This window comes from Muscardinus avellanarius (genome assembly GCF_963383645.1).
Source record: "Muscardinus avellanarius genome assembly, chromosome: 9".
Classification (NCBI taxonomy): Eukaryota; Metazoa; Chordata; class Mammalia; order Rodentia; family Gliridae; genus Muscardinus; species Muscardinus avellanarius.
Window position 1 is genome coordinate 32,652,749 of NC_137795.1, and position 26,025 is coordinate 32,678,773.

The 26,025-nt window shown below is 36.8% G+C and overlaps 1 protein-coding gene across 14 annotated transcripts in view; it reads right to left on the reverse strand.

Annotated features, from left to right (window-relative positions):
- Positions 1-26,025, reverse strand: part of HDAC9 (histone deacetylase 9) — a gene marked incomplete at its 3' end in the record, with an annotated part of 511,771 nt that overhangs the window by 354,816 nt on the left and 130,930 nt on the right. For 7 of the 14 annotated variants that reach the window (XM_080701494.1, XM_080701500.1, XM_080701501.1 and 4 more), the window contains 2 exons: positions 9,929-10,060; positions 4,288-4,403 (listed from right to left, as the gene is read on the reverse strand). In XM_080701494.1, coding sequence (XP_080557620.1) covers positions 4,288-4,403; positions 9,929-10,060 — 248 coding nt within the window. The remainder of the gene's footprint in view (positions 1-4,287; positions 4,404-9,928; positions 10,061-26,025) is intronic. The other 7 variants (XM_080701502.1, XM_080701503.1, XM_080701495.1 and 4 more) reach the window with 1 other exon arrangement.

Below are 26,025 nucleotides of genomic sequence, written 5' to 3' on the forward strand. Positions count from 1 at the left end.
TAACAACAAAAACGAACTTGTTCCGAACTTCACAATTTGCCACCTGCCTTCCAAACACAGATTCCTTGCAACAGAGTTGTTGGCAAAGGTATTATTGCCTTTTACTTGAAATGGAAGCTGAGGGAAATTTTAGGGGAAATTTGGTGACTTGATCAATGAAGACGATGTGGTCGGTGTGAGAGCCAGGTTCATGCTCAGCTTCTGAACAGAACACCTAGGCATTCCACAACACTGCGCTGTTTGTTCCCTAAGCCTGGGCTATGGGCACGTTCTCCCTCAACTTCTATCTTGCCTTTATCTAAATTAAGCAGGATATGTGCATTGCAAGATGAAAAACTACTTTCATGTAGGGCTCTAGGAAGCTACATATAACCATACTTTCTTATTTCCTAAGCTGCAAAAGGGAGTAGAATCCCATTCATTTTTATGGGCTTTGCAAGAATCAGGTGATTTGGTTTTCTATGTATCACAGAATAAAGAATTCATTCAAATGTAAAATATTAAGCCAGGTAGGGTGGTGTAGGCTTGTAATTCCAGTACTTTGGGGGCTGAGAAAGGAGGATCACTACCAGTCTAAGTGAGGCCTTCCACAACTTAGTAATACCCTGCTTCAAAATAAAGAATAAAAAATAGGGCTGGGAGGTAGAATGCCCTTGGGTTCAATCTCCAGTACCTCAAAAACATGTAAACTATTATACCCCTGTAAAACAAAATCTTGCCTTTGTTGCTTTATTGAAGATAGCAGAATATCCCTATTTTATAAATAATAAAGTATGCAAATAAGTATTTTTGAGCATATAATAATGTAAATAATTCATATCCCCAAAATATTTGTGTTGCTCTGGAATCACATTATCTTTAATCATAGAAGACACACATAAACATTGTATCAAATTCTAAATGATGGTTAAGCAAGTTTGGCTGAAAATGTTTTCTTTTCTCTGTTTTAGGTGAAAGCATTTGGAGTTACAGAGCTAGGACATTAATTTACTGACAGTCCCAGTCTGAAGTCTACTGCTGCCCCATCTATTCACAATGAATTACACTATGGATCTCTGTAAATACAATGCAGCAGAAAACCACATGTTAGCCATCAGGGTTGCATTTTTTGTTCTGGGCCACAGAGAGGCTACCCATCAGTGCATAGAGGTCTGCCCACCTGGCCTTTTGGATCATAGTTCAGGCACACAATTAATTCATTATGAGGGAAGTCACTGCTTGCTTTTGAACTAGTCTTTCCAGCTTTGGAGGTGAATGTCCTGTCACTGACCTGAAGAAATACCTCTACCCTTCTAAACACCATTAAATCACATTTCCTTCTGCTTTGTTTTGTTTTTTCTCCTTTTTTTAATGGTGGGAATAGAAGGAAAGGTTTGTAGTAACAGAATATGTTTGAAAATCAGCTGAAAAGCTAGGGCATCTAAGAAAACAGTTTTTAAAAGTAAAAATTTAATAATATAAAACAGATAAAAGCTATACAGCGCACTCCCTATATTTACATTCTCTACCATATATACAAAAAATATAATAAATAGATGATATAATCTGGGATAATTAACTTATTAGGTTATAAAAGACTTGAAGAAAAGAGAAAAATCTCTCAATTTTTATTTATTTCCAATCATACCAGTGTATATTTCTTGGCTATTTTTATATGTTACATGTATATGTCATACTGTATGTGTATGTATATCTACATACATATTTATAATGAAGTAATATATTAATTTTCTTCTGTAGTAACTATCAAACCATATTTCCTCTTCCTTTCTTTTGAAAGGTTATCACCCCGCTAAATTTTGCATTCACCGTTCTTTCCATATTTTACAATATACTTTTACTACATATTGCTAAGCAAATATTATATTGCTGGTTCTGAAGTAAATAAAATATGTTCATATTACAAGTGGTCTTTGAGAACTTACTGCTTTGACAATGCATTTCTAAGAATTACTATGTTATTAAATGTAGTGGTAGCATGTCATTTTCATTTTCCAAAGTACAAAATCCATCTAGGGACTAAGTAGATCCCAGATCATTTAGTGTTTATGGAGTTACTGGGAATCATATTATTCATGTACAGAAAAAGGAAATCCAAAGATTAAAAAATACTTATGACCAAATTATTCTCTTCTTAGACACTGACTCAAGAGTTATGACAAATTAATATCGAGAAATATTTTCACTACCAAAAAGACAACACCTGCAACCGATAGTCCAATAATCCTACTTACATCTCTCGTCACAAATATTTATTCTACCTAGTTTATTTTATCTATATTTATGGTAGGATAATGAAAAGAGTAATAGAAATAGGGTGACAAGATGATATAAAACAGGAAATGGATGAAAGTGCTAGAGATGATGTAGAGCCCTGAAATGATATTCTTTGAGTAGCTGAAAGATGGTCTCAAGCAGGAGCATCTGTAGATGGAAATTTGGAAAATTGAGGGAAATTATTGAAATCTATTACGGTAAAGTATTCGTCTGGAGAGGATTCACATTTGCTTTTTGTAGACAGCTGAGGAGACTACAAATGTGGAGCCATTTTAAACCCAACTTAGAGCTTGAGGTTAGGTGATTTGGGCTTCAGCACCACACAAAGCCTAACCCAAGGTTAGGACTTCTCAGGGAGAGAACCTGCCCCCTGCTCTGCAACAAGACTGCTGTGGGGGTTGGGGGAGCCACTCCCCCATCTAGCACAGACATGGGCCTCTTAGACCTCAGCTGTATCAAGAGGATCTCCTGTTGGAATTTCCTCCTTGGGCGTCACTAGGCTTTTCTTTCTGAGTTTTGTGTGCCCAAAAAAGCGAAGCTCAAAACTCAAGTATATAAATGTATTTAAAGTAAGGGACTTCACTGGCTCCTTTGCTTATGAAGAGTAGCTTCTGGTTTTTTTGTTTTGTTTTGTTTTGTTTGCCTTCCCTATATTTTGGCCTAATAATTTCATAATGTGAATGAAATTACAGACCAACAGAAATCTTGGCATAAGGTCTTAGAAGATGTTTCTGGTGTTCAAGGTAACTTTAAAATCAATTGGGTTGTATAAGGAGATAGTGAAGTGAGCTCTCTTATAGGTAGGCATGTTTTGGGTGAGGCTGGGTAATCACATAATACAAAAGCTACAGGTCTGATCCCAGAAGGAGAGATCTGGTCAGACTTTGTCACCCCCAAAGTAACATTAACTCTAAAACACAAGAAACATACCACAAGTATGCGTAAGAAGTCATCACATCAACTTTCCCTGCCTAGATGAATGCATAAAGAGGAATTATAATGACAGAAAGAAAAAATTAAGGCTTTCAACCAATGGACAGGGAATTCAAAACAGTGAGTTGCATAAAAACAGCTATTTTCTGACTGTTACTTTGTTTAGCCTGATTTAGAAACTATAAAAATGTTTGTTGATTCACATATTTACTTTCATTTAGCTTGTATCACTGACTACAATAAATGATATTACTTTGAAGTGGTATCTTTTAATATGTCATTTTACAGTGATAGAGGACATACCGTACTTTTACGTACACACTGACAGGCAAAAATGTCACATTAGCAGATACTTAATATGCTGGCTCAGTGGAGTTCTATGTCCCTCAACTATAATATATACCCCAATTATTTTTTTATCACTCTTCAGGTCAGAAGGATAAAACCCACTTTTCATTGGGCAGTGTATACTCAGGATCACTAGGAATGCTTTATTTAAGAACTGCATTTCAATATTTTTCAAACTTTGATGCCATTTAAATCTCTCTCTCTCTCTCTCTCTCTCTCTCTCTCTCTCTCTCTCTCTCTCACACACACACACACACACACACACACACACTCACACAAACACACACACACACACACACACTGGGGATTGAAACTAGGAACATTCTACCTCTGAGGTATATCTTTAGCCCTTTCTATTTTTTATTTTGAAACAGAGTCTCACTAAGTCTCTGAGATTCTTATTAAGCTGCTGTGGCTGCCATCAAACCAAACCTGCAATCGTTCTGTCTTGGCCTATCAAGCCCTGAGATTGCAGACTTGTACCACAGCGCCCAGTTTATCTAAATATTCTTAATTGTCTTAATTATAAATAAGATAATTTACTCAATTTTATATATTATAAACTATTAAAATATAAATAACATTTACTTAATTAATAAATACCTGATATTTCTCTTATAGGTTTATAATACGTGAAACTGAGTAAACTTCAATTCAGAAATATCACTCTGTATTAGGTCACTAAATAGGAACTGATTTGTAAAAGAATCAAACTAAGAAGGGTCTTACCTCAGCATGAGGAGTGGAGGGTAAAACTGAAGTCTCATTTTCAGTAATATTTCCAGTTGGTCCATTGTTTGGGGAACTGGGACCAGACCCTGGAGAATTGCTACTGACTGAAGATTCTGAAAAATATTATAAAAATGCAAATGTACTTATAAAATATACAAAGACAAATGTTAGTTACTGTGATACATAGCACTAAGCATTATTTTATTTTACCCCTCTGTGAATGACAAGCATCATTTCACTAAACAAAAAACCAGGAAGCAGGGCATGGTGGCACAAGCTTGTAATCCTGGTACTTGGGAGACTGAGACAGGAGGATCGCACAGGTTCAAAGCCAGCCTCAGATGCTTAGTGAGGCTCTCAGCAACTTATTGAAATACTGTTTCAAAATAAATAATAAAAAATAGGGTGGGGGTGTAGTAGAATGCCCCTGGGTTCGATCCCCAGCACCACAAGAAAAAAAAAAAAAAACTAGGAAAATTCATGTCTTGCTTCTAAATGTTCCTATTACTTTTTCCCTTTTACTGAAAAAGTATACGATAGCATTTAATAGTTTCTAGAGAAGTAAAATATCCAATTAGAGTTATGGAAGCCACTAATGAGGAGAAAAGTAAATAAAATTATCTTCTCTTATTTGTTCTTATGCTATCATAAAAATAAAATAAATAGTGATAGAGATAACAGACACTACAAAAGCAGGTCATTAACACAGGAAACCCAGAATAATTTCTGTTGTATCTGGAATAATTGCATAAATGCTAAGCTATAAAATACACTTTAGTTAATATACTAAGACAATATCTTATTATATAGTACATGTAAATCAAAGTTTTGTCAAGAAAATGCAATATAATGTAACATCTCAAGATTGCATCTATGGCCTTGTGTGATATCATTTGACCTTACCTTTGTTGGGTAACATTTGCCTGCATTTAATATGTAAAACTTTAAACACCAATAGAATAAGAAATCACTTGGAGCAAAAGTTAGATAACAATAGTTGACTACTTAACTAATCTCTTTTATCTTCAATATAAAATTCACATGCATCTCAACTTATGAAGAAAAGAATATATTCATTAAAAATTAGTAATCTCCATTCCCTAAAAAGCCATCTCATCAAGTCCAAGATAATTATTTTTAAGCTCTAATTAAATCCTTATCACCTTCTACAATTTATTCATTTAAAAATTTTTCCATTTGCTTTATTCCTGCATCATGTTGACCCAACACTTCAAAAATGATATTGCCTCATGCTTCTCAGGGTCTGAGGATTTCTGATATGATTCCCACCGAGGTATTTTTTCCTCTCTCACAATTATGTTAACTACATTCTTCTTACCCACTTTGAAGGTAAAGCGTGTCCCTTCCTCTGCCTACTCCAGGGCAAATGCATTTACTCTTACCCATAATCCCTCCTATTATACTGTTTCAGGATTTTGACCATCTGATTATTCAGTGTCTCCAGGTTCTTCTCTCCAATAGGATTGTCCCTCTAGTCTGACAGCATGCAGGATGCTCCCACAGCGCCCACTCATTTCCTCAAACCCTGGTGACATGGCTTCCTGCCAATTACGACTCTTCGCTCCAATGCCACCAAACTTGAAGACTCTTGATAAAACCATTCGCATTCTCCCAGTTCTTTATACAAAAACACTCTCTACTTCCACACTCATTGTTCCATCTCTCTGACTTCCTCTTTCCACCTATTCTTAAATAGAGACATTTACCTAGTTTATGGTCCTACTTCCTTTATATTCTCTTTGTCAAAGCAACTCCATGTTGCAACTTTAAATACCATTTTTAGGCATAAGAGTCTCATAAAAGTTATATTCCATGCCTCGAATCCTCACACATTTCTGCCTGAATTCCTCTGGAATGCTGGGCATTTTTAATCTTCCATTACAAGTATGTCTACTTCAATGTGTTCTAATAGTAAATGTTTCCTGTTTGTCTCTGTACTTTACACCACCCTCAGAGGCACTCAGAGTACAGGAACTCTCCCTGTCTCCCAGAGAATTGGGAGCCCCCAATTCTCAGGCAATATTTTTTTGACTTCCCTCAAAACAACCTTTAACTTTAAACTTTCTCTTATAATAATTTCTTTACTCAAAAAATGCAGTGATACTGGAATGAATGAGAGATTAGTGACAGAATTCTGATCTTACCAATTACTTATTGTAGCATTTGAACAAACTGTTATAATGGTAAAATCCTTAAACAACTCTTATTCACTACCTTTCTATGTATCTTACTTACATTTTAATTAATCTGATATTGTTTATCCTTGCCTTTATCTTGTTTTCCTTGTGCTGGGGATGGAAACCAGAGGCAGTCTACCTCTAAGATACACCCCAGCCCTATTTTTTATTATTTATTTTGAAATAGGATCTCACTGAGTTGCAAGGGGCCTCACTAAGTAGATGAAGCAGGCCGTGAACCTTAATCCTCCTGTCTCAGCCTCCCAAATGCTGGGATTACAAGTGTGTGCCACTACACCTGGCTTACTTTTGTTTTAACAAATCATTTGTACATTAAAGAAAGAAAAACCTTACAGGAGCTTCTGTTCCCAGACTCTTAACTCTTATCTTTGCAGTATGATTAAGAATAATTTCTTATTAATGCCTCATTTCCATTTTTATATTTTCAAAACTATGTTCTTAAACATTCTGTCTTATCAATTTTAAGTCACATCACTTATTTTATGTGATATTCAGAGGAAAAGTATTTCCTTATGTAGAAATCACTGTACCTTTAAGCGTTAGAATTCAAGCCAGCAAGTACTGGATAGGATCTGGGAGGAAGTAGAACTGCTTTTCTAGTAACACTGAGAACATCTCAGAAAAGGAGTAATATTGAAACTAGAGCTTGCAGAAGAGTAGTTCATGAAATGGAAGCAATGGAGGAGAGAGGGCAAGAAGGCATTTCAAGCACAAGGATGAGTCAATGCTTAGCATTTTATAACAGCAAGGCTTTGGGAGTGAAAGAGGCAGAAAACACTTGAACTTGAAAAAAAAAAAGAAAATGGCACACATCAACTAATAGGCATAGCTTTAAGAAAGCATATACTTGAACCCATGAAGTGAAGAAGAGAGGAAAGATACAAAGGTAAGAGAATGACAGTGATGGCAAATAGCAGCAACTGCACTGTGATGGGCTCTACTAGATGCTAAAAATATTTACTATTAAGACCCAAACTAAACTCATCCAAATTAGATGGAAATTGGCAGAGAAATGAGGAGTATAGGTGAAAACCCCTGCATGTGGATAGCTCAGAGCCTTCAAAGACATTTAGACTAAGTGTAATATACAGAGTTAAAGATATCTACCAACGCATCCATAGGTGCCAGCTCACAGGCTAGAAATGCACGCCTAATAAATGCACAAGCCTCTTCAAATAAACATTATCTACTCAGATGAAAAGGGGAGTCATGTTCTCATGGAATTAAGAAAAATATCTTTTCTTTTTTTTTTGTGTGTGTGTGTGTCTGGGGATGGAACCCAGGGGCATTCAACCTCTGAGCTATACCCTCTGCCTTGTTTTTCATTCTTTATTTTGAAACCGAGTCTCACTGAGTTGCAGAGGGCCTCACTAAGTAGATGAGGCTGTCCGTGAACCACGATCCTCCGGTCTCAGCCTCCTAAATGCTGGGATTACAAGCGTGCGTCACCACACCCGGCGAAAAATATCATATTTTAAATTTAAAGGAACTCAAAACACTTTCAGATCACAACCTTTATAAATGAGAACTAGCCATCATTCGGATAGACTTAGTGCTAAATTCCCTCACAATTTGTAAGGAGGGAAAAATGACTGGAAAAAACATTTTGACCAAGGAAAAAGACTAGTAGAATAACAGAAACGAATGTCAGTGTAAACAAGCAGGACTTTAGATATTAAGGTTACAAACCAGAAAAAAATAGCAACATAATAGGTTTTTCTCTTTTCTTCAACTTTATCCATTAGTGGAAGCCTACTCTCTCCAAAAATAAAACCACTTATTTCTATTTATATTAGATAACCAAAATATTTATCATTCTTTTATATTCATTAGAACAGGTCATTCTCCAAGTCATCATCCCTACCAAACACCATTATTAGGAAAATTTACTTAAGAATTTTACTTACTGAACATACAATAATATTTAGTTTTAAAAAGGATTTGTAATGTGAAACTTAAAATTTGTATAAATTAGTTATTATATTGATTTTGGAAATTTTGGACATCAATATAAAATCTAGCAAAATAATTTAATTTGTTTTCATTTCTTTAACATTTCTTATCCTTCAAGGAAAAATTGTCCATTGTAACCACTAACACTAATGTCATATAAGCATTGACAACACAGAAGGGAACTAAACATTTCTCCAAATAGGCTGTGAACTTTTAAGTTGCATTTGCGTTTTATATCTAAATACACCTTTTCATACACACTTCCATAATCTTCCCCTGTATTGCCTCCCTGAACCAGACACTGTTATAGCTGTAAGAGACACACAAAAAACAAAGCAGTTCTTTAAGACACACTAAGGATAAGATCTCATCCAGGCACAGCGTACACATCTGTAATCCCAGCTACTGCAGAGGCTGAGGGAGGATTGCAGTTTTAAGGCCAGGCTCAGCAACTTAGCAAAATACTGTCTCTGAAAATAAATAGAAATATAAAGGGCTTGGAATATAGCTCAGTGGTAGTTTACTTATCTAGTATGCCCAGGTCCTATGTTTAATCCCCAGGAGTGTGGAGGGAAGATTTTTGACCTTGGAAAATACCAACTGACTACAATGGTAAATGCATATTATTTTTAAGTGAAGAAAAATGATTGCAGATCACCACCTCTTTCTTGGTGCAAGCAAAGGAAATGAGCAGGTACAATGCATGGCTGTATGTAAATACTCAATAAACAGTAGTAGTAGTATTCTGGCTAGGCTTTATGGTTCTTGAATCTGTAGGTCTTCTCTAATTTCAAACCAGGTACAATTGGGACTAAAGGGGTTTGTAAGACATCAGGTTGAATTTCCTAACCTGTTCACCCTGCTACTAACCAGGCAGCTAAAAAAATATGAACTCTTCCATTTGAGACTAGTGAAAAATGACAGTTTCTTCCCCTTCATAAAAACCAATATATCCCCCTCCTGCCATAAGTCCCAATCCACTAGTAAACACATAAAGTCATTTATGAGTTCTGTAAATTTGTTGAAAAGTCAAGATTTTGCTGCTCCACGTAGTTTAATTTTCCCAGATGGATTCTGTACATTCATGTCTGAGCATGGGGGAAGTGTTCTTCTTGGACCTCCCTCTGCTCATTTCTGATCAGATTTCATTAAAAGTTATACTCTCCTTGTTGGCATTCTCCAAATGGACTGCCTGTTTCTGAAAAGAATAAGGTGGCCTTGGTGTCCCTGGTTAGGCCTTGATTGATGCATAGCTGTGTTTTTTTCACTCATTTCCTGTTCAACACAGTTGGTGAATGCATAGCCAGATTTACTGAACTGTTTGTGAGTTTTCAATAAAAATTCCTTTTAAGAAATATTTCTCCTCAAAATAACTTTGATATGCATCAGGTATATTTATCCTAAACTATTTTTTTAAATCCTGCCACCAGCATTTGTTAGTGTATGACTGCCCAATCCTCAATTACCTGTCACCTCAAACATTCGCTTCTTGAATGAAGTGACAACATTTCCATCCTTCCGCCTGAGTAAGGGGCTGCTTCTCCTCTCTGCCACTTTCTGTTTTAACCTGGACCGCACCTTCAAGTTGGGCTCAGAGGCTGGGGATTGAGACAAAGAAAATAGATAAAAATTAAAAAATAGAGAGCCAATTGCTCCTGTGTGTAAAGAAAAGAAGTCTAACCTTTCTCTTGGTCCCTTCTCATTCTCAAATTAAATACCCAAGCATATAAATAAGGCATTGATTCTAAACTGAATTAAACAGACAAATATAGTAATCATTTTTGTGAAACATGTAAAATGCTTTTCTACTTATCTGAATATGAAAGTGGAAAAGGGCGAAAATTAGTTTTCTACTTACTCTATGTAGCAGACAGGAGATCATTAATGGGAAGTTTAATCACTGATTTTGTTTGGGTCAGAGTAAGATTTATTATACTTCACTGTGAGGTCTCTTAATTCTCTCAAGGGTGAAACTCAATAACCACAAAAACGGTGACTTAATGTGATTTTTGAGACTCTGACCTGACTTCTGGTAATAAGAAGACACCTCTGCAGTGTAGAATTTATGTCCAACTCAGACTTCTGAAATATTTCTTTGTCATTAGTTTCTAACCTAAAGACCTGGGAAAACATCATCAGTGTTACAATGCCAAACCAACTAGAGTCACTGTGAATAAACCTTTCTATAGACTCATTATACCATCAGCTAAAAAGAAAGGCTGACAAGTTTTAGAACTGAAAGTTTGGAGCTATGTGATATGTTCCAAAATGCAAGCACACATTATTCATACATATGCTACTATTTCTTTGTTTAGATTACTCTAAATAGGGAAGCTGTATAGTTATCATTTATCAGGTTTTTAAATAACTATAGTTTAGAAGAATGGAAAAACTGGATTGGGTCTCTGTGTAATACAAGTCTATGATGATTTTGATGGTGGTAGAAAGGATGTTTCTGATGAAAACTGACATTGATATCATGGTTTTCACAGATACTATTTGTAATATGAGGATATTGATGTAGAAATCAAACTACAGATGGTAAGTAACTTGCCCAAACTTACAGAAGTAAAAGACAATGAGCCCAGGGTCTATACCCAAGCAGTCTGGTCTATTCTAAATATTGAAGATATTCCTCCTCCTCCTCTCCTTATGAATGAATGCCTACATATTGACTTGTATTACACAGAGACCCAATCCAATTTTTCCATTCTTCTAAACTATAGTTATTTAAAAACCTGATAAATGATAACTATACAGCTTCCCTATTTAGAGTAATCTATATATGTATATACACTAGTTTTCCCACAATAACACTAGTCATCTATAGTAGATATAATGCAATAATAAGGCTAGAACTTTTGATCAAATAAAATATTTTCTTTGTAGAAACATTTTTCTAAAATATAAGAATATCAAAGTAGATTTACAATCTTTTCCCTTTTTTCACTTTCAGATCTCAAACACCTATACTTATTTTTCTTGTTTCCCTCCTGTTATTATCTTCTCTAGCTTTAAACATGAACTGAAAATACTTCTATTATAGGTCTGCTTGGAATTGGCTAGGTAGAATATAAAGAAGAAATAAAGTTTAAGGTCAGATATTAAAAAGCTTAACAGAACAACCTGATTGTATGTTGTATGCCTGATTTTATGCCTACAAATATAGAAAAGCTAAAAAATTGGGGCCCTGAAAATTTTGTAAAAGCAGAATATCAAGAAGTGGGAAGAGATGAGGGATAAGAACAAGAGGCTCAGATTGGCAGAGAATTGAAATATGTCACTTGCTGGGCCCTACACCTTGGGCCAAAGAGAAGATCAGAAATTTGGGGAAGGACTGAGGGTGTTTTTTCAAACCTTCCAGAAGTAGCAGCCCATATACTACTGTAAATGTCTGAATTTCAATTACTAACACCCAACTCATCTAGGATTAAAAGAAAATAGGACTGATATGTATCCCTACCCATCCCCTCATGGGGGTCTCCTAAAAAAGTAGAACTGTGAGACCCCACAGGCATTCTCTTCCTCTTAAGAGCCTCTTGAGGTGGCCTAAGCTCTCTGTCAAATATGTTTCCTCTACTTCCCTAAACAAAGTGTCTTTGTCTCTGAAAAAGAAAAAAATACTGGGACTGTATTAACTTCCTGAGATATCTTCCCATGAACACATTCATCTTAAAATTCCTTTGTGTGTGTGTGTGTGTGTGTGTGTGTGTGTGTGTGTGTATGTGTGTGTGTGTGTGTGTGTGTGGTATTGGGGATTAAACCTAAGGTCATTCTTTCTGGCTATATCTTCAGCCTTATTTTTTTTTTATTGTTTAGGTTTTGTCCTGAAACAGGGTCTCAATGGGTTGCTGAGAGTCTTGCTAAATTGCTGAGGCTGGTCTTGAACTTGTGATCCTTCCGTCTCAGATTCCCAAGTACTTGGATTACAGGTGTGAGCCATCACACCTAGCATCGAAATTCTTCTCAAACCATTGATTGTGTCTACAATGCTATAGGTATTAAATATATTCATCTAAATCCTAGGAAGATGGAGGACCAGGAGTCCCTAGGTGCCAACTATACTAGCACCTTCTATAGACTTGCCTGTCAATCTAGACAATAATTTACAATGAAGCCTAATCGATTAAGTGCTACCAAATGGCTGTCCAGAGGGAGTGACTCGGTCACTAAGTCACTTCAAAAGGCAGCAGGTGTAGAGAGGGCAGAGCATTGTCAGTGAGAGGATGTGGGGTCAAGTCTGCAGGGCGCCCTTCCCAGCTCTGGAGTTTTTAATGAGTCCCCAATACTCTCTAAGTCTGGTTTTCATCTGTGAAACAAAATGACCTTTCCCATGTCACAAGTTATGACCACCCAATCAGATACCTGAGAATAACTAAATATCTAGGTGATTGTGAAAGGAAAGATATGGTTTATGGAACATAGATTATTGGCAGTTTTGTTGAAAGTCACCCAGCTAGACATAGCTGAGCCATGGCTGCACCCCAAACCTTCTGTCCTGTTTCTCCTAATACTTTGCACCAAGTGGGGCTCAGTGTCTGTAGCCCAAACAAAAATGTGATGACAGTCTGGAAAAATAGTATATGCCCTTTTAAACATTCTTCATGAATTTGAGAATTCCATCAGCCTTTCATAAAAAAATAATTTTTGAGGTTGGCAGATAGCTTTGACTTCTAGGTTAGTCCATTGGAGAAAAGGCTGGTTATACATTTCTTAAATTTCTTTTAGTGGTCAATGTAAGGAAAGAAAACTCCAGAATAGGAATTAAAACTAGGTTCCAGTCTTACGTCTACTACTTAATAAAAAAAAAAAATCAGTGACCTTGAATAATTCACAGCCTCATTGAACATCAGTTCATTCTTGTAAATCAGTGAAAAGCATATTTCTGTAGTGCCTGGAGTCAAACAGGTGTACCTTTAAATACCTTTTCCTACACGTTAGCTATTTGTATTTTAAATATTTTTATTGGTGCATTATAGTCTTATATCATAGTGAGCTCATAGTGAAGGTGTTGTACATGTGCACAGCACTTAAAGTGCTTCCTCCCAGGTCCCTTCTCACTCCTGTCTCAAGCTCTCTGTCTTTGCATGAATTACCTGATATATTTAAACCTCCATTTCTCATGTTAAATGGGGATAGTTTTGTCTGGATTTTCTTTGATTGTGCCACAGATGCCATTTTCCTTTCTTCCCTAAGCCCAGGGCTGCCGACTCCTGAAGGTACATCCTTGGCTGCCTATGATGGAGTGGTTGGATTCATTGGGGCTCAACCTACTGGCATGACAGAGTGGCGATAAAGGATCAAGGAGGAGGGAGAGGCAGATGTGCTCCTCACTGGTCACAGCTCTGCATCTCCTGACTTTGCTTCCCTCTGTAGGTCCCTGCTCCTAGGCTCTAGCTCTCATTTCTACTTTAGCCCTCGGACTGTGAATGGCATCCAGATGCTGCTGTTTTGGGGGTGCTTCCAAATCCCTAAACAATTCCTTTAACCCTGCTCACTTCACAGTAAGTTGTCCTTCACGAAAGTCTATGACCCATTCCACATAGTCCTATTTCCTACTGGAGCCCCTTGAATTCAGTACTATATGGCTTGCAGTTACTCTGGAATAAAATGAAATAATGTCCAGTATAGGATGAGTCAGTGGTTTTCAACCAGAGAAGAGTCTGCCTCCAGGATATTTAGCAAAATTAAAAACCATTTTTGGTCATGAGTATGGGGAGTTTCCATCAGCCCCGAGTATGTAGGAACCAGAAATGCTGCCAAACATCATACAATGGATAGGGAAATCTCCACAACAAGGAGTTACATGGACATAAGTAACAGCAGCATGAAGAAGAGAAGACCCTGGGTGAGGAGTCAGCAAGTGGCTTTTTTCATTAACTATACTACTTCTGTATGACAGAAACAGGTAACACATCTGCCGGAGAGTCTCAAATAAAATGCAGAAGGCCAAGAGAAGAAGAAAAGAAAGATGAACAGAAACTGGGGAATGCTAGATGTAGCTTGCAAATATTAAATATTTCCATAAATCATATTCATGGAATTTGATCTAAAATATTGATGATATTTCTATTTTAAAGTGTTTTATTCAGATAATAACCTTGAATCTTTGTTGGGTATAGTGTGAGGTATAATGCCTTTATACATGGTGAATTTATCAACTAAAGATACTTTGTTGTCCCTCTTTCAAACATTTATAGTTTATTTTACAGTTTCTTCTTGATGAGAACATTCCAAAGCCTCTCTGTTAGATATTTTGAATTATATAATATAATATCAGCTATTGTCGCTCTCCATGAAATAGAACACCAACACATATTCCTATCTGGCTGTGACTTTGTATCTATTAAATAACCTCTTTCCATCTTTTCCTCCTCTCTCTTCTATTCCCAAACCTCTTGTAATTGCTATTTTGTTTTCTGGTTCTATGAATCCATACATTTCAGATTCCCCATATAAGTGAAATCATGTGAATAACACTAATATTTCTTTTCTTTTCTTTTTTGGTGGTACTGGGGTTCCTGGAAGCCCTACTACCTCTGAGCTACACTCCCACACCTATTTTATACTTTTTATTTTTGGAAACAAGGTCTCTTAAACTAGCATGGCTGGCTTCGAACCTGCGCGATTCTCCTGTCTCTGCCTCCCAAGCACGGGGATTACAAGCGTGCGCCACCACGCCCGGCAATAACACTAATATTTCTAAAGAGGGTAAAGCTAGTCAACTTCTATTGGTTGGTGGAGTTATAAGAAAGATATAATTCTCAATTTTGGAAAGGATAATATTTGAGACATTTGTCTTTTTATCTTAATAAATTGAAGACATAATTTTCCAAAAACTAGAAATCATTTCTAGACTAGAAAATGCAATGTTGAATTATTTTTGCAAAACAGACAATATACAAGTTCTGAAGAAAAGACCCATTATCCAGTGGTCCTGCTTTCTTTTCTGGATTTTAGTGCTGGTTGAGTCACCACAGATATTAGTATCTCAGTGTTAAGAGTAAGGGATGGGATGATAGACAGGAATCATGTTGTATTTCCAATTCTTGACAAATTCATTCCTAACATCTCAGAAGCCCACACACCAAAGCTCAGCATGATACATACCCAAGAAGTAGGATTAATGACCTAGTGTGCTGACTCAGTTTGCCATTAGAGTTAATTTCATTCTTAATGCTCTGGTCTCCCCAAAGACTGAAGATTTCCATGCCAGCAACTTACTAATGGGATGCAAATCCTCAAGAGCCCACAAAGAGATCACTAGCTTGGGGAGAAGTTCTGCTGGTATGTGAATGTATTTCACGGCCACTTCCACTAATTGCCTTTCTATTTTTATCCCACACCCATAACTCTCTACATTTCAATTAATCACAGAAACAGAAAGCATGCTTTTCAGTATGTGAGCCCAATTGAATGCATTTATGTACTGAGATGAAAACCTTACATAAAAAATTGATTATGCATGAGGCCTTGGGTTTGCAAAAAAAGTTGATCATCATTAAAGTAAAGCAATCAATATTAAAATAAACAGGATGAAACTAAATGTTTTTCTCTTCTCACTTGAAAAAGAAACTAAAATAGAGGAAACGAAAAACATCGGAAAACTGACCCACGAGCTAAGTGAACTGTATTCTTTAATTCTCATACTGCTCTTCATGGTGCAGAATAATCTTAGGATGGCAGGGCATGAAAATAAAAATTGGGGAAGGAATTGCCAAGTCTAGTAGTAGAAGCACAGGTAGAAAATCAGGATTACAAGGCACTGGAAGTGACGAGGCCCAGAGCTGTCCTTTCACTAGGAGAGAGGTATGTTAGACTGTGCACCCGAGTGTGGAGTAGTATGATTTGCACGTGTATACACACATGCAGATTCATAGTCAACCATGTGGAAATGTGCAGACCTCTATGACAGTCCTGAGATTGATTCCAATACTAAGTCCTCCATGGACTAATTATAACTTCAGGTGAGTTGCTTAATTCCTGTGAATCATTTTATTACCTATAGAAACAGTAACATTACTTATATATCTTGCTCAAATATTAAAGAGGTAGCCAGGTACAAAGGCGCACGCTTATAATCCCAGCATTTAGGAGGCTGAGACAGGAGGATCGTGGTTTGTGGACAGCCTTAGCTACTACTTAGTGAGGCCCTTTGTAACTCAGTGAGACCCTGTTTCAAAATATAAAATAGGGCTGGGGGTGTAGCTCGGAGGTAGAATGCCCCTGAGTTTAATCCCCAGTACCACAATAAATAAATAAATAATAAAAGATTAAAAAGGTAGAATAAAGTTCCCAGGTCAACTGGCTGTCTGTCACAGAAAAGTTGACAATAGATTGATATTGAATAAATAAATGTTTTATTAGTCTATATACAAGACTAAAGAACTTATGTTAAAATAAAACACAACAAATAAAATAAAAAAAATAGAAGGCTAAATGATTACAATTGGTAGACTCTTAAGCCTAAGGCAATGTTATCTATAAGAATAACAAATAACAATAATCTTTTTCTGAACTTTTAGTAAGTGTAATTAAAATGCTTTTTGTTTATAATTGACTTTACATATTTTTCTCACTTTTTCTTGTTTATAATTCTACTCTTAATTCTTCATCTTGAGCATATCATCATCCACTAAAAATAATTACTTCCTGTGTGCATTTTGTCTCTAACCTTAGGTTATAAATATACTTTACATTAATAATATAGATTAAAACTTCAGTACAAAGCCGGGCGTGGTGGCGCACGCTTGTAATCCCCACGCTTGGGAGGCGGAGACAGGATGATTGTGCAGGTTCGAAGCCAGCCGTGCTGGCTTAAGAGACCCTGTTTCCACATTTTAAAAAAGTATAAAATAGGTCTGGGAGTGTAGCCCTGAGATAGAAGGGTTTCCAGGAACCCCAGTACCACACACACACACACACACAAAATTCAGTACAACTACTATATAATATGGGGGAAAGTTTTATTCTCTCATAAGGAGAAAAAAGCTGCCATTGAACTAATGATATTATTATTTATGTTAATATTATTTTAAAAATAAGCCGGGCGTGGTGGCGCACTCTTGTAATTCCCATGCTTGGGAGGCGGAAACAGGAGGATTGCACAGGTTCATGCTGTTCAATGCGTGGAATCTTGTGAAAAACGTTTATCACATTTATTACTTTAGTTTGTCACATTTATTATTTATGTTTGTCTTTCTTTCTTTCTTTCTTTCTTTCTTTCTTTCTTTCTTCCTTTCTTTCTTTCTTTTTTTGATGGTACTGGGGTTCCTGAAAGCCCTTCCATCTCTGGGCTACACTCCCAGACCTATTTTATATTTTGAAACAGGGTCTCTTAAGCCAGCGCGGCTGGCTTCGAACCTGCGCGATCCTCCTGTCTCCGCCTCCCAAGTGCGGGGATTACAAGCGTGCGCCACCATGCCCGGCTATTTATGTTTGTTTTATTACATTTATTATTTTTGCTGATTATGCATATTATACGTGCTCGACATGTTTACGAATGGGACAACTGAGTACACTTTTCATACATGTTTCTTTTGTATTTTATATGGAAAGGAATTTTAAAAAGAAAATTGAATTATGTGTGTGATTATCTGTCTTTTTCTGGGTGATTATATATGCTTTAAAAATATATTATGTGAGCCGGTTGTGGTGGCACACACTTGTAATCTCAATACTTGGGAGGCTGAGACAGGAGGATCACAGGTTCACGGAGAGCCTCAGCTACTTAGTTATGCCCTCTGCATTTTAGTGAGACCCTGTTTCAAATTAAAGAATAAAAAAACCAGGCTGGGTGTGTAACTTGGAGTTAGAATGCCACTGGGTTCAACCTCCAGTTCCACAAAAAACAACATACATTATGTGGTTAGTCTTCACATTTTTCATCCATATTTACATGTAAATACAAATTTTGTTTAATCATGTGATAATTTTAAATATTAGTTGCTCTGTAATGTTTTGTTTTGAAGGACAGCCCAATGACATATTATCTCTGAATCTCTTTCGTCATTTGCAAGTACTTATTTCCATCAGTGTAATAGAAATTTACTTTTTAGATTTTTCTTACATTAAAACAATGATAATTTTCTTATCACTAGGAAAAACTACCAATGGGTGTACATGGAAAAAGAGTATTCCCAAAACACTGGATATAGGTCAGAGCAGCATACTTGAGTAACCTAGGTAACAAGAGCGCAATCTCAAGGGGATGCTGTTATCTGTGGACGGGCCCTGCCCTTTAGCATCCTAGATGCCCCATCTCCTGGGCCAGGAAAGGGGCCTTGGAAGCTCTAGGACCCAGACAATCTAAGGGTGTGCTATCAGCATGCTGACTACTGTTTCTTCATCACCATTGTTTCTCCAGTGGGTCTGGAGCTCAGTGGGCTCAGTTGGCAGTTGGAAAAACTATTTAGTAAGTGAGTAAATGTATGCCCAAACTGCTACTTAATATTGCATCAAGAAATCTAGGACAGAGGAGATAATAGCTTATTCTCTTCAACTTTTTTATGGCTTTTTAAGTACAAATGCCAGTTTTAACAGATACTTTAGCCAAACAATGTGATTCATTTGTTTCTAAGTAGAAACAATTTAAAATAATAAGCCATAATATATTTAGTTACTTTTTATAGTTAAAAGCTTCTATTTAGTTGGTCTCATTGTTTAATCAAATTCAATTAACAGCCAGCTGTGGAATAATAACACTGACAATGAAGTTTGCAAGTATCACGAAGACTAGAAGCATGTTGAGTTACAGTTCATTGTTTGTTGTTTAACAGGAATTTTCTTTTTATTGGTGCATTGTAGCCATACTTCTTAACGGGGTACAAGATGGTAGTTCATTGTTTTATAAAGCACCAATACCATGTCTATTATGTAAAATAAACCCATTAGCTGTTTACTGAAAGAAGGAATTAATGGCTGGAAAAAGGGGTGTTTGAAATGCTGAGGAGACTGGCTGGGAGATGGGACAGAGCTGTGCTCTCCTAGGTATTCACACTGAGGAAGAGGGGATATCAGCCTAACTAGGATCAATGCTACGTCGCAGGCATAAGCAGAGTGCTGTGGTTGTTAGGAAGAACTTAATTTGCCTTAATGGGAGATGCTCCAGGACTGAGTGAGACACCCACTGAGGTCAGTGGGAGGGGCACAGTCCTGTGCAGAGGAAACACCACGTCCGAGGGAGGCAGCCTGCAAATCCAAGGGATGAAGACTAATTGTGTTACTGGGGAGAGCAGTGCTAAATGGAAAATAAAAGATAAATATCAAGTAATATTTAGCTCAATTGTGAAATATTAATAGAATTGATCCAACTTGTATCTTGTGATTCCCTCTTTCTTACAGCTCTTTATTCTCAGTATGTAGACATTCTTAAATATTTCCCACTTGAATAAAGCCTTCCATAGATACAGATCTTATTTTCTACTTCCTGCATTTGTACCTTAATTTCCAGACAATATTTTGGAAGTCGCCTCAAGATTCACCGAGTCATCAAAATTACTCTACTACAGGAAGTTCAGAACAGTAAACACAGTAATATTTTTCTGTTCCCAGTATACTACAACAACAGGATTGGCCCATGTTGTCGGTCAAATAATAGCTCTTTAAAGAACAAACGAGAGAGAGAGAGAGAGAGAGAGAGAGAGAGAGAGAGAGAGAGAGAGAGAGAGAGAGAGAGAAAGAGAGGAGGAATGAGAATACATATATGTATATATTAGCTTCAAGCTTCAAAAGAAACTGCATTAAAAGGCTGGATTTCTAAAGTTGAGAACTAGCTAAGCTTCACCCTCTCCAATTTCTAGGCATTTCTTGTTGCTGAATGTTATGGCAAGAGGTCTCACAGAGCAGATGTGGAATGCAGAAGAAATTTCATTTTTCTGGCAAGCATCAGAAATACCATGTTTTGGAGTCAAGAAAATCTATATCCCATACAGCTTGAAATACCTTCATATGTTAATTTGTTCATAAGTTTCAGCTTTTCAAATACAAGATGTTTTATTTGCCCTCTTATTTTCCTATATAACATCTTACTATTCTAAAAAGAGATGTCATTAAAATAAATTATTTGTGAATATAAACTCCTAGTGTGTGTGTGTGTGTGTGTGTGTGTGTGTGTGCGCGCGCGCGCGCGCGCGCGCGCGTGTGTGCACGCATCATACTGGGAATTGAACCCAGGGGCATTCTACCTTCAAGCTATATCCCTAGCCCAATTTTATTACTTATTTGGAAGCACAGTCTTGCTAGGATGATGAGAGCCTCACTACTTGTTGAGGTTGTCCTCGAACCTCTGATCCTCCTGTCTCAGCCTTCTAAATACTAGGATTACAAGTGTGCACCACCACACCCAGCTCCTATAAACTTTTATTTATAGGTGTGCATTATTCCTTTATACACTAAAACGTTATTGAGTACCTATTATAAACTCTCTGACAATGATAGGACACATATAGACCAAATAAGCTATATTGTTTTCAAGAGTTTATCTACTGAGTAGAGTTCTTTCTTTCTTTTCTTATTTTATTTTAGTTTTGGTATTGGAGATTGGATCCAGAGGCATTCTACCTCCAGTATACACCCCCATCCCAATTTTGTTTCTTATTTGGAAACAGTTTCATTAGGTTACTGAGAGCCTTGCTACATTACCAAGGCTGGCTTTGAAACTTCAATCCTCCTGTGTCAGCCTCACAAGTATTGAGATTACAAGTGTGCACCAACATACCAAGATTTTACTTTCAATATAAATATATATGCACAGAAATATGTCCAGGTACATTTGGACATGCATATTTTACATAAAGAAGAGAGAGTATTGGAGAGTAGGGCACCAGGAAAGCTTAACAGAAAGTTATATATTAGCCTAGCACTTAGAGATGAGTATGAATTATCCAAGGAAACCCTGTAGAAAGAGCAAGGAGCATTTGGGAAACCAGGTATTAATAACTGTCTGAGTGTGAAATAGAAATAATTGTTCACTAGCTTTCAAATTGTTTAGTACTCTGAGGGGCCTCTAAGAGGTGTTGGAAAGGGTAACACATGTATGTAATACCAGTACTTGGAAGAATAAGAAAGGAGGACTGCAGGGTCAAGGCCACTCTTAGGAACCCAGTGAGGCCCCTCAGGATCTTAGCAGACCCTGCTTCAAAAATAAAAAAAAAATATAGGGCTGGGAGCATAGCTTGGGGTTGGAACACCTCTGGCTTCAACCTCCAGGACAGGGGTGGGGGAATTATGGAGAGGAAAAGAGATTGTGCTTTACACTTAGCACAGAAGGGCTTTAGCTGGTAGGTTACAGAAGAGACATTAAATGGTTGTTAAGTAAGAGGGCAGGAAGACTAGATTTAAATTTTATAAAGATGAATGGTTTAATGAGCAAGGGGATGATGAAATAATAGAATGGTTAGTAAGTGGACTAGAGACTGAACTAAATGTGGAATGGACTGAAATTGCAGATATGAGGAGGGGCTGAGAAGGAGGGGAAGAAGAAGAAGAAGAAGAAGAAGAAGAAGAAGGAGGAGGAGGAGGAGGAGGAGGAGGAGGAGGAGGAGGAGGAGGAGGAGGAGGAGGAAACTTTTGAACAAGCAATAATAGGAGTTAATATCTTAATATCTGAGGAGAAGGACTAGGGACCCCATAAGGAACGCAGGTATCAGATTGGGTCATTATGTAGAAGGTGGCTCCATGAAACCTTTTGTCCAGCTTAGTTTAAGTGGCTGTTTGGTCCATCCCGTTAGGTAGCTGCATTTTTTGTCCAATTCCTGCTCACAGCTTTCATCTCCACTCTGGGCCAGGTTTGATTTAGGTGGAATCACTGGTCTACTTGACTCTTCAAACCCTTGGACACCTTGGGTGCCATGGTCGGTAGCACCAATGATAAAGGAGATTGTCCTCCACCCAAAGCCAAGTCCCACCTTATTTCTCCTCCTTTCCTGCTTCAAAACCTTCCAAGTCAATAGGGCACTTGTTACTATTTATTTTCCTTTGTAAGTTTTGATTTGTAATCTTTATTGTTTTAGAATATCCTTTCGAATTCCATTGTACCTCAATGGAATCAATAACTTTACTGTATGATCTATATAGTAACTTCTTATCATGTATGTTTATAAGGAAACATTTTTACCTATTTCAGACTGTTTATGCAAAAGGCAAAATTTCACCTCTGGATTTACTCAGATTTCCCCAGGATCCTTTTCTAGAGAAAACTTCTATTAAAAACCACCATATGATCCAGCTATACCACTCCTGGGTATCTTTCCAAAGGAGTTGAATTCAGAAAACTACAGCAACATATGCATACCTATGTTCATAGCAGCACAATTTGTAATAGCCAAAATATGGAACCAACCCAGATCACCATCAACAGATGAATGGATAGCAAAACTGTGGGAAATACACACAATGGAATTCTATTCAGCCATAAAGAAGAACAAAATTATATCATTTGCAAGAAGATGGAAAGCCCTGGAGAACATTATGTTAAGTGAGATCAGCCAAGCACAGAAGGAGAAGATACATATGTTTCCTCTAATATGCCCAAACTAGGAAACACAAAGGATACCAGTGGGACTCCAGATACTGAAGGGGAAATACTAGCTAAGTTTGGATGGTAAGATAGGAGAGGAGGAAGGTCGATCTTGATTGATGAGGGTCTACACCTGAACATGTGTAAAATTATGAATAAGACATGGTTAACCTGGACAACCATTGGTGGGAGGGGGGAAGGGAAAATGGGGGCGGGGGGGAGAGGGCACCAAATATAGTGTAAATATATACTATTTATGTCCAATAAAAAATTGTTATTAAAAAAAAAACCTTTTATGCCGGGTGTGGTGGCACACACTTGTAACCCCCGCGCTTCAGAGGTGGAGACAGGAGGATCGTGCAGGTTCAAAGCCAGCTGCACTGGCTTAAGAGACCCTGTTTCCAAATAAAAGTATAAAAAATAGTTTTCTGGGAGTGTATCCTGGAGGTAGAAGGGTTTCCAGGGACCCCCATACCACAAAAATAAATAAATAAATAATAAAATAAAATAAACCTTTTATGTAGTTTTTCTTTAAGTGATAGTTGGAATTTAAAAAAAAAACTTCAAAGTTTAAAAAATGGCAAAGAAGTAGTAAGTCACAGTATACTATAAAAATATTGTCCTATTAAAAATACTAAGCAGTGGGGGGGGTAGAATCATGTCCTACTCCAAAGATGTCTGTACTCTACACCTCAGAACTTGAGAACACATTAGTTCCAGTATACCACCCCTCCCTCACTCCAAGGATACTGAAAACTGTGGATGCTCAAGTCCCTCATATAAAATGACACAGTATTTGCATGTGGCCTATGAATATTCTGCAATCCACTTTAAATCATCCCCAGATGGTGTATAATACGAGATACAAATTGTATGTGAATGTTTGTTCCACTATATTGTTTAGGAAATAATGACAAGGAAAGAATCATATGTTCAATAGAAAGGCAGTTTTAAAAACTATATTTTTGTTTTATGTTTGGTTGAATCTGCATATGTGGTACCTAAGAAAACACAGGGCCAAGTAAGTGTATGTGATACTGCACAGAAAAACTGGAACTAAAGTTAAGGATGGATTTAAGTTGCAATTATCTGATTTAAAGAGGAAGAGATTGCCCTGGATTAAACAAGTGGGCCCACAGTTATCACATGGGTCCATTAAAAATCTAAAGAGAAGCTGTGAGTGTCACAATGATGTAGCTTGATACAAGCTAGACTGATCACTCCTGGTGTGGAAGATGAAAAATATCCACAGCCAGGGATGGCAGGCAGCTCTCAGAAGCTGGAAAAGGCAAGGCAATGGATTTGCCTCTAGAGACTCCAGAGAGGAACCCAGCCCTGTTGACACCTTCATGTTGGCCCAGTGAGACCCATTCTGGACATCAGGCAGACATGTAAGACTGAAAGATAATAAATATGTGTTGCTTTAACCAGCTGAGTGTGTAGTAATTTGTTACAGCAGCCAGATGGAACTAATAGATCTGCTTAATGAATTTCAAGACTGGCACTGTTATGGAAGTCCCTAGATCCTGAATTACAGGTTCTGAGTGGATCAGGGTTCACTATGTTGTATTTTTATCTTATTATTTTTAGATAATGAAGTAGGGTATCAAAGAGAACTATTAATGATTCATTATCATTTAGCAAAATTATCAGGATAATAGTTTCTTTTAATTAGTACTTATCATTGTATCATATTTACTTTCCTACAAAAGGTAAAGGCTTTATTAGTAGATTTTTATGCAAAAAGTTTCAAAGGATTAAAACTAAAAGCAAAAGGTAAAGTTTTTTCTCTTAAAACTTTGTTTTATAAAAATACAGGAATCATTTATTTTAATTCTAGCATACTAAGAATTTGTTGTACATAGTTAAGTAACTATGATAAGTAAGCAATTTCTAAAATTTGAGTGAAAACAGTTTCCCATTTTTTTTTTACAGATTACAGTTGAGATGTTAAATTATTAAGCCAAATAGTCTACGATAAAGCTTGTTTACCACAACAACTTCCTTTCTACTTCAATGTAAATAAAAATAGAGGGAGAAGCAGCTTAAACCTCTAATTAGTTTGAAAATGTAGTTAATTAAAACATTTTCCTCTTATATATGATCTTTATGGTATGAGATACAATTCTGGTCTCCTACAACTTAATCAGCTAAATATAAAATATAACTTTCCATCTGGCAAATCAATTTAACAGACATAATTGTGCCCCACCATAACTCAATAAGACACTGAGGAAAACCATTGAAATGCTATTTCCTTTTCTTTAGAAGAGAATTATGTACAATTTCAGCATACTTTGCCTTTCTAAAAGTTAAAGTCAACAGGGAGGTATCACTCTCTTTTACATGTTTTCCCATGAGAAAATCAACAGTAAAGTATAAAGCTTGTGCTGTTATTCATGAAACACTCCATAATACTAACTTGGCTTTAACCAGAACATATTATTTGGCAGCTAAAACCTTTAATTAGAGTTGTGGTTTGAAAAGATTTTCACTGAATTTATGTTCTGTAGGGGCTCAAAGTACAACACTGTTTTTCTAACCAGTTTATTCTAATTCAGGTGGTTTAAATGTTGTACTTGAGCTGGGGTGGAAAAAGAGAATGTTGCTCTGATTCTTATTTTGTTGGCTTTAATTGTGATCCACCATTTCTTAACAAGGACAAAGCATCAGACAGGAAGAAGAGAAGAATGAGACACTCCTTTTGACAAATATTTACTGATCACTTGCTCCATGCAAGGTTTTTACTAGACATTACGGAAGAAAAAGATATATGGAGAAAGATTATGATTATTCCTACTTAATAAAGGAGAAAAAGCAGGTGGAAAGAGATGTGTTAACATGATGATGGACTGGGTAAAAGAAGAGAAAAGGTGATGGAGCCTGACTTGAGTCCCATAGTCAAGGCTGCATGTCTGGGGAAAGAGTATAAGCAGAATGAGGGTATCAGGAGTATGAGGAAGTTCTGAGGCCTCTAATCTACCAACAGAAACATCTATAGATTAGAATGGATAAAGTATTGAATCACTAGATAGTGATGAAAAT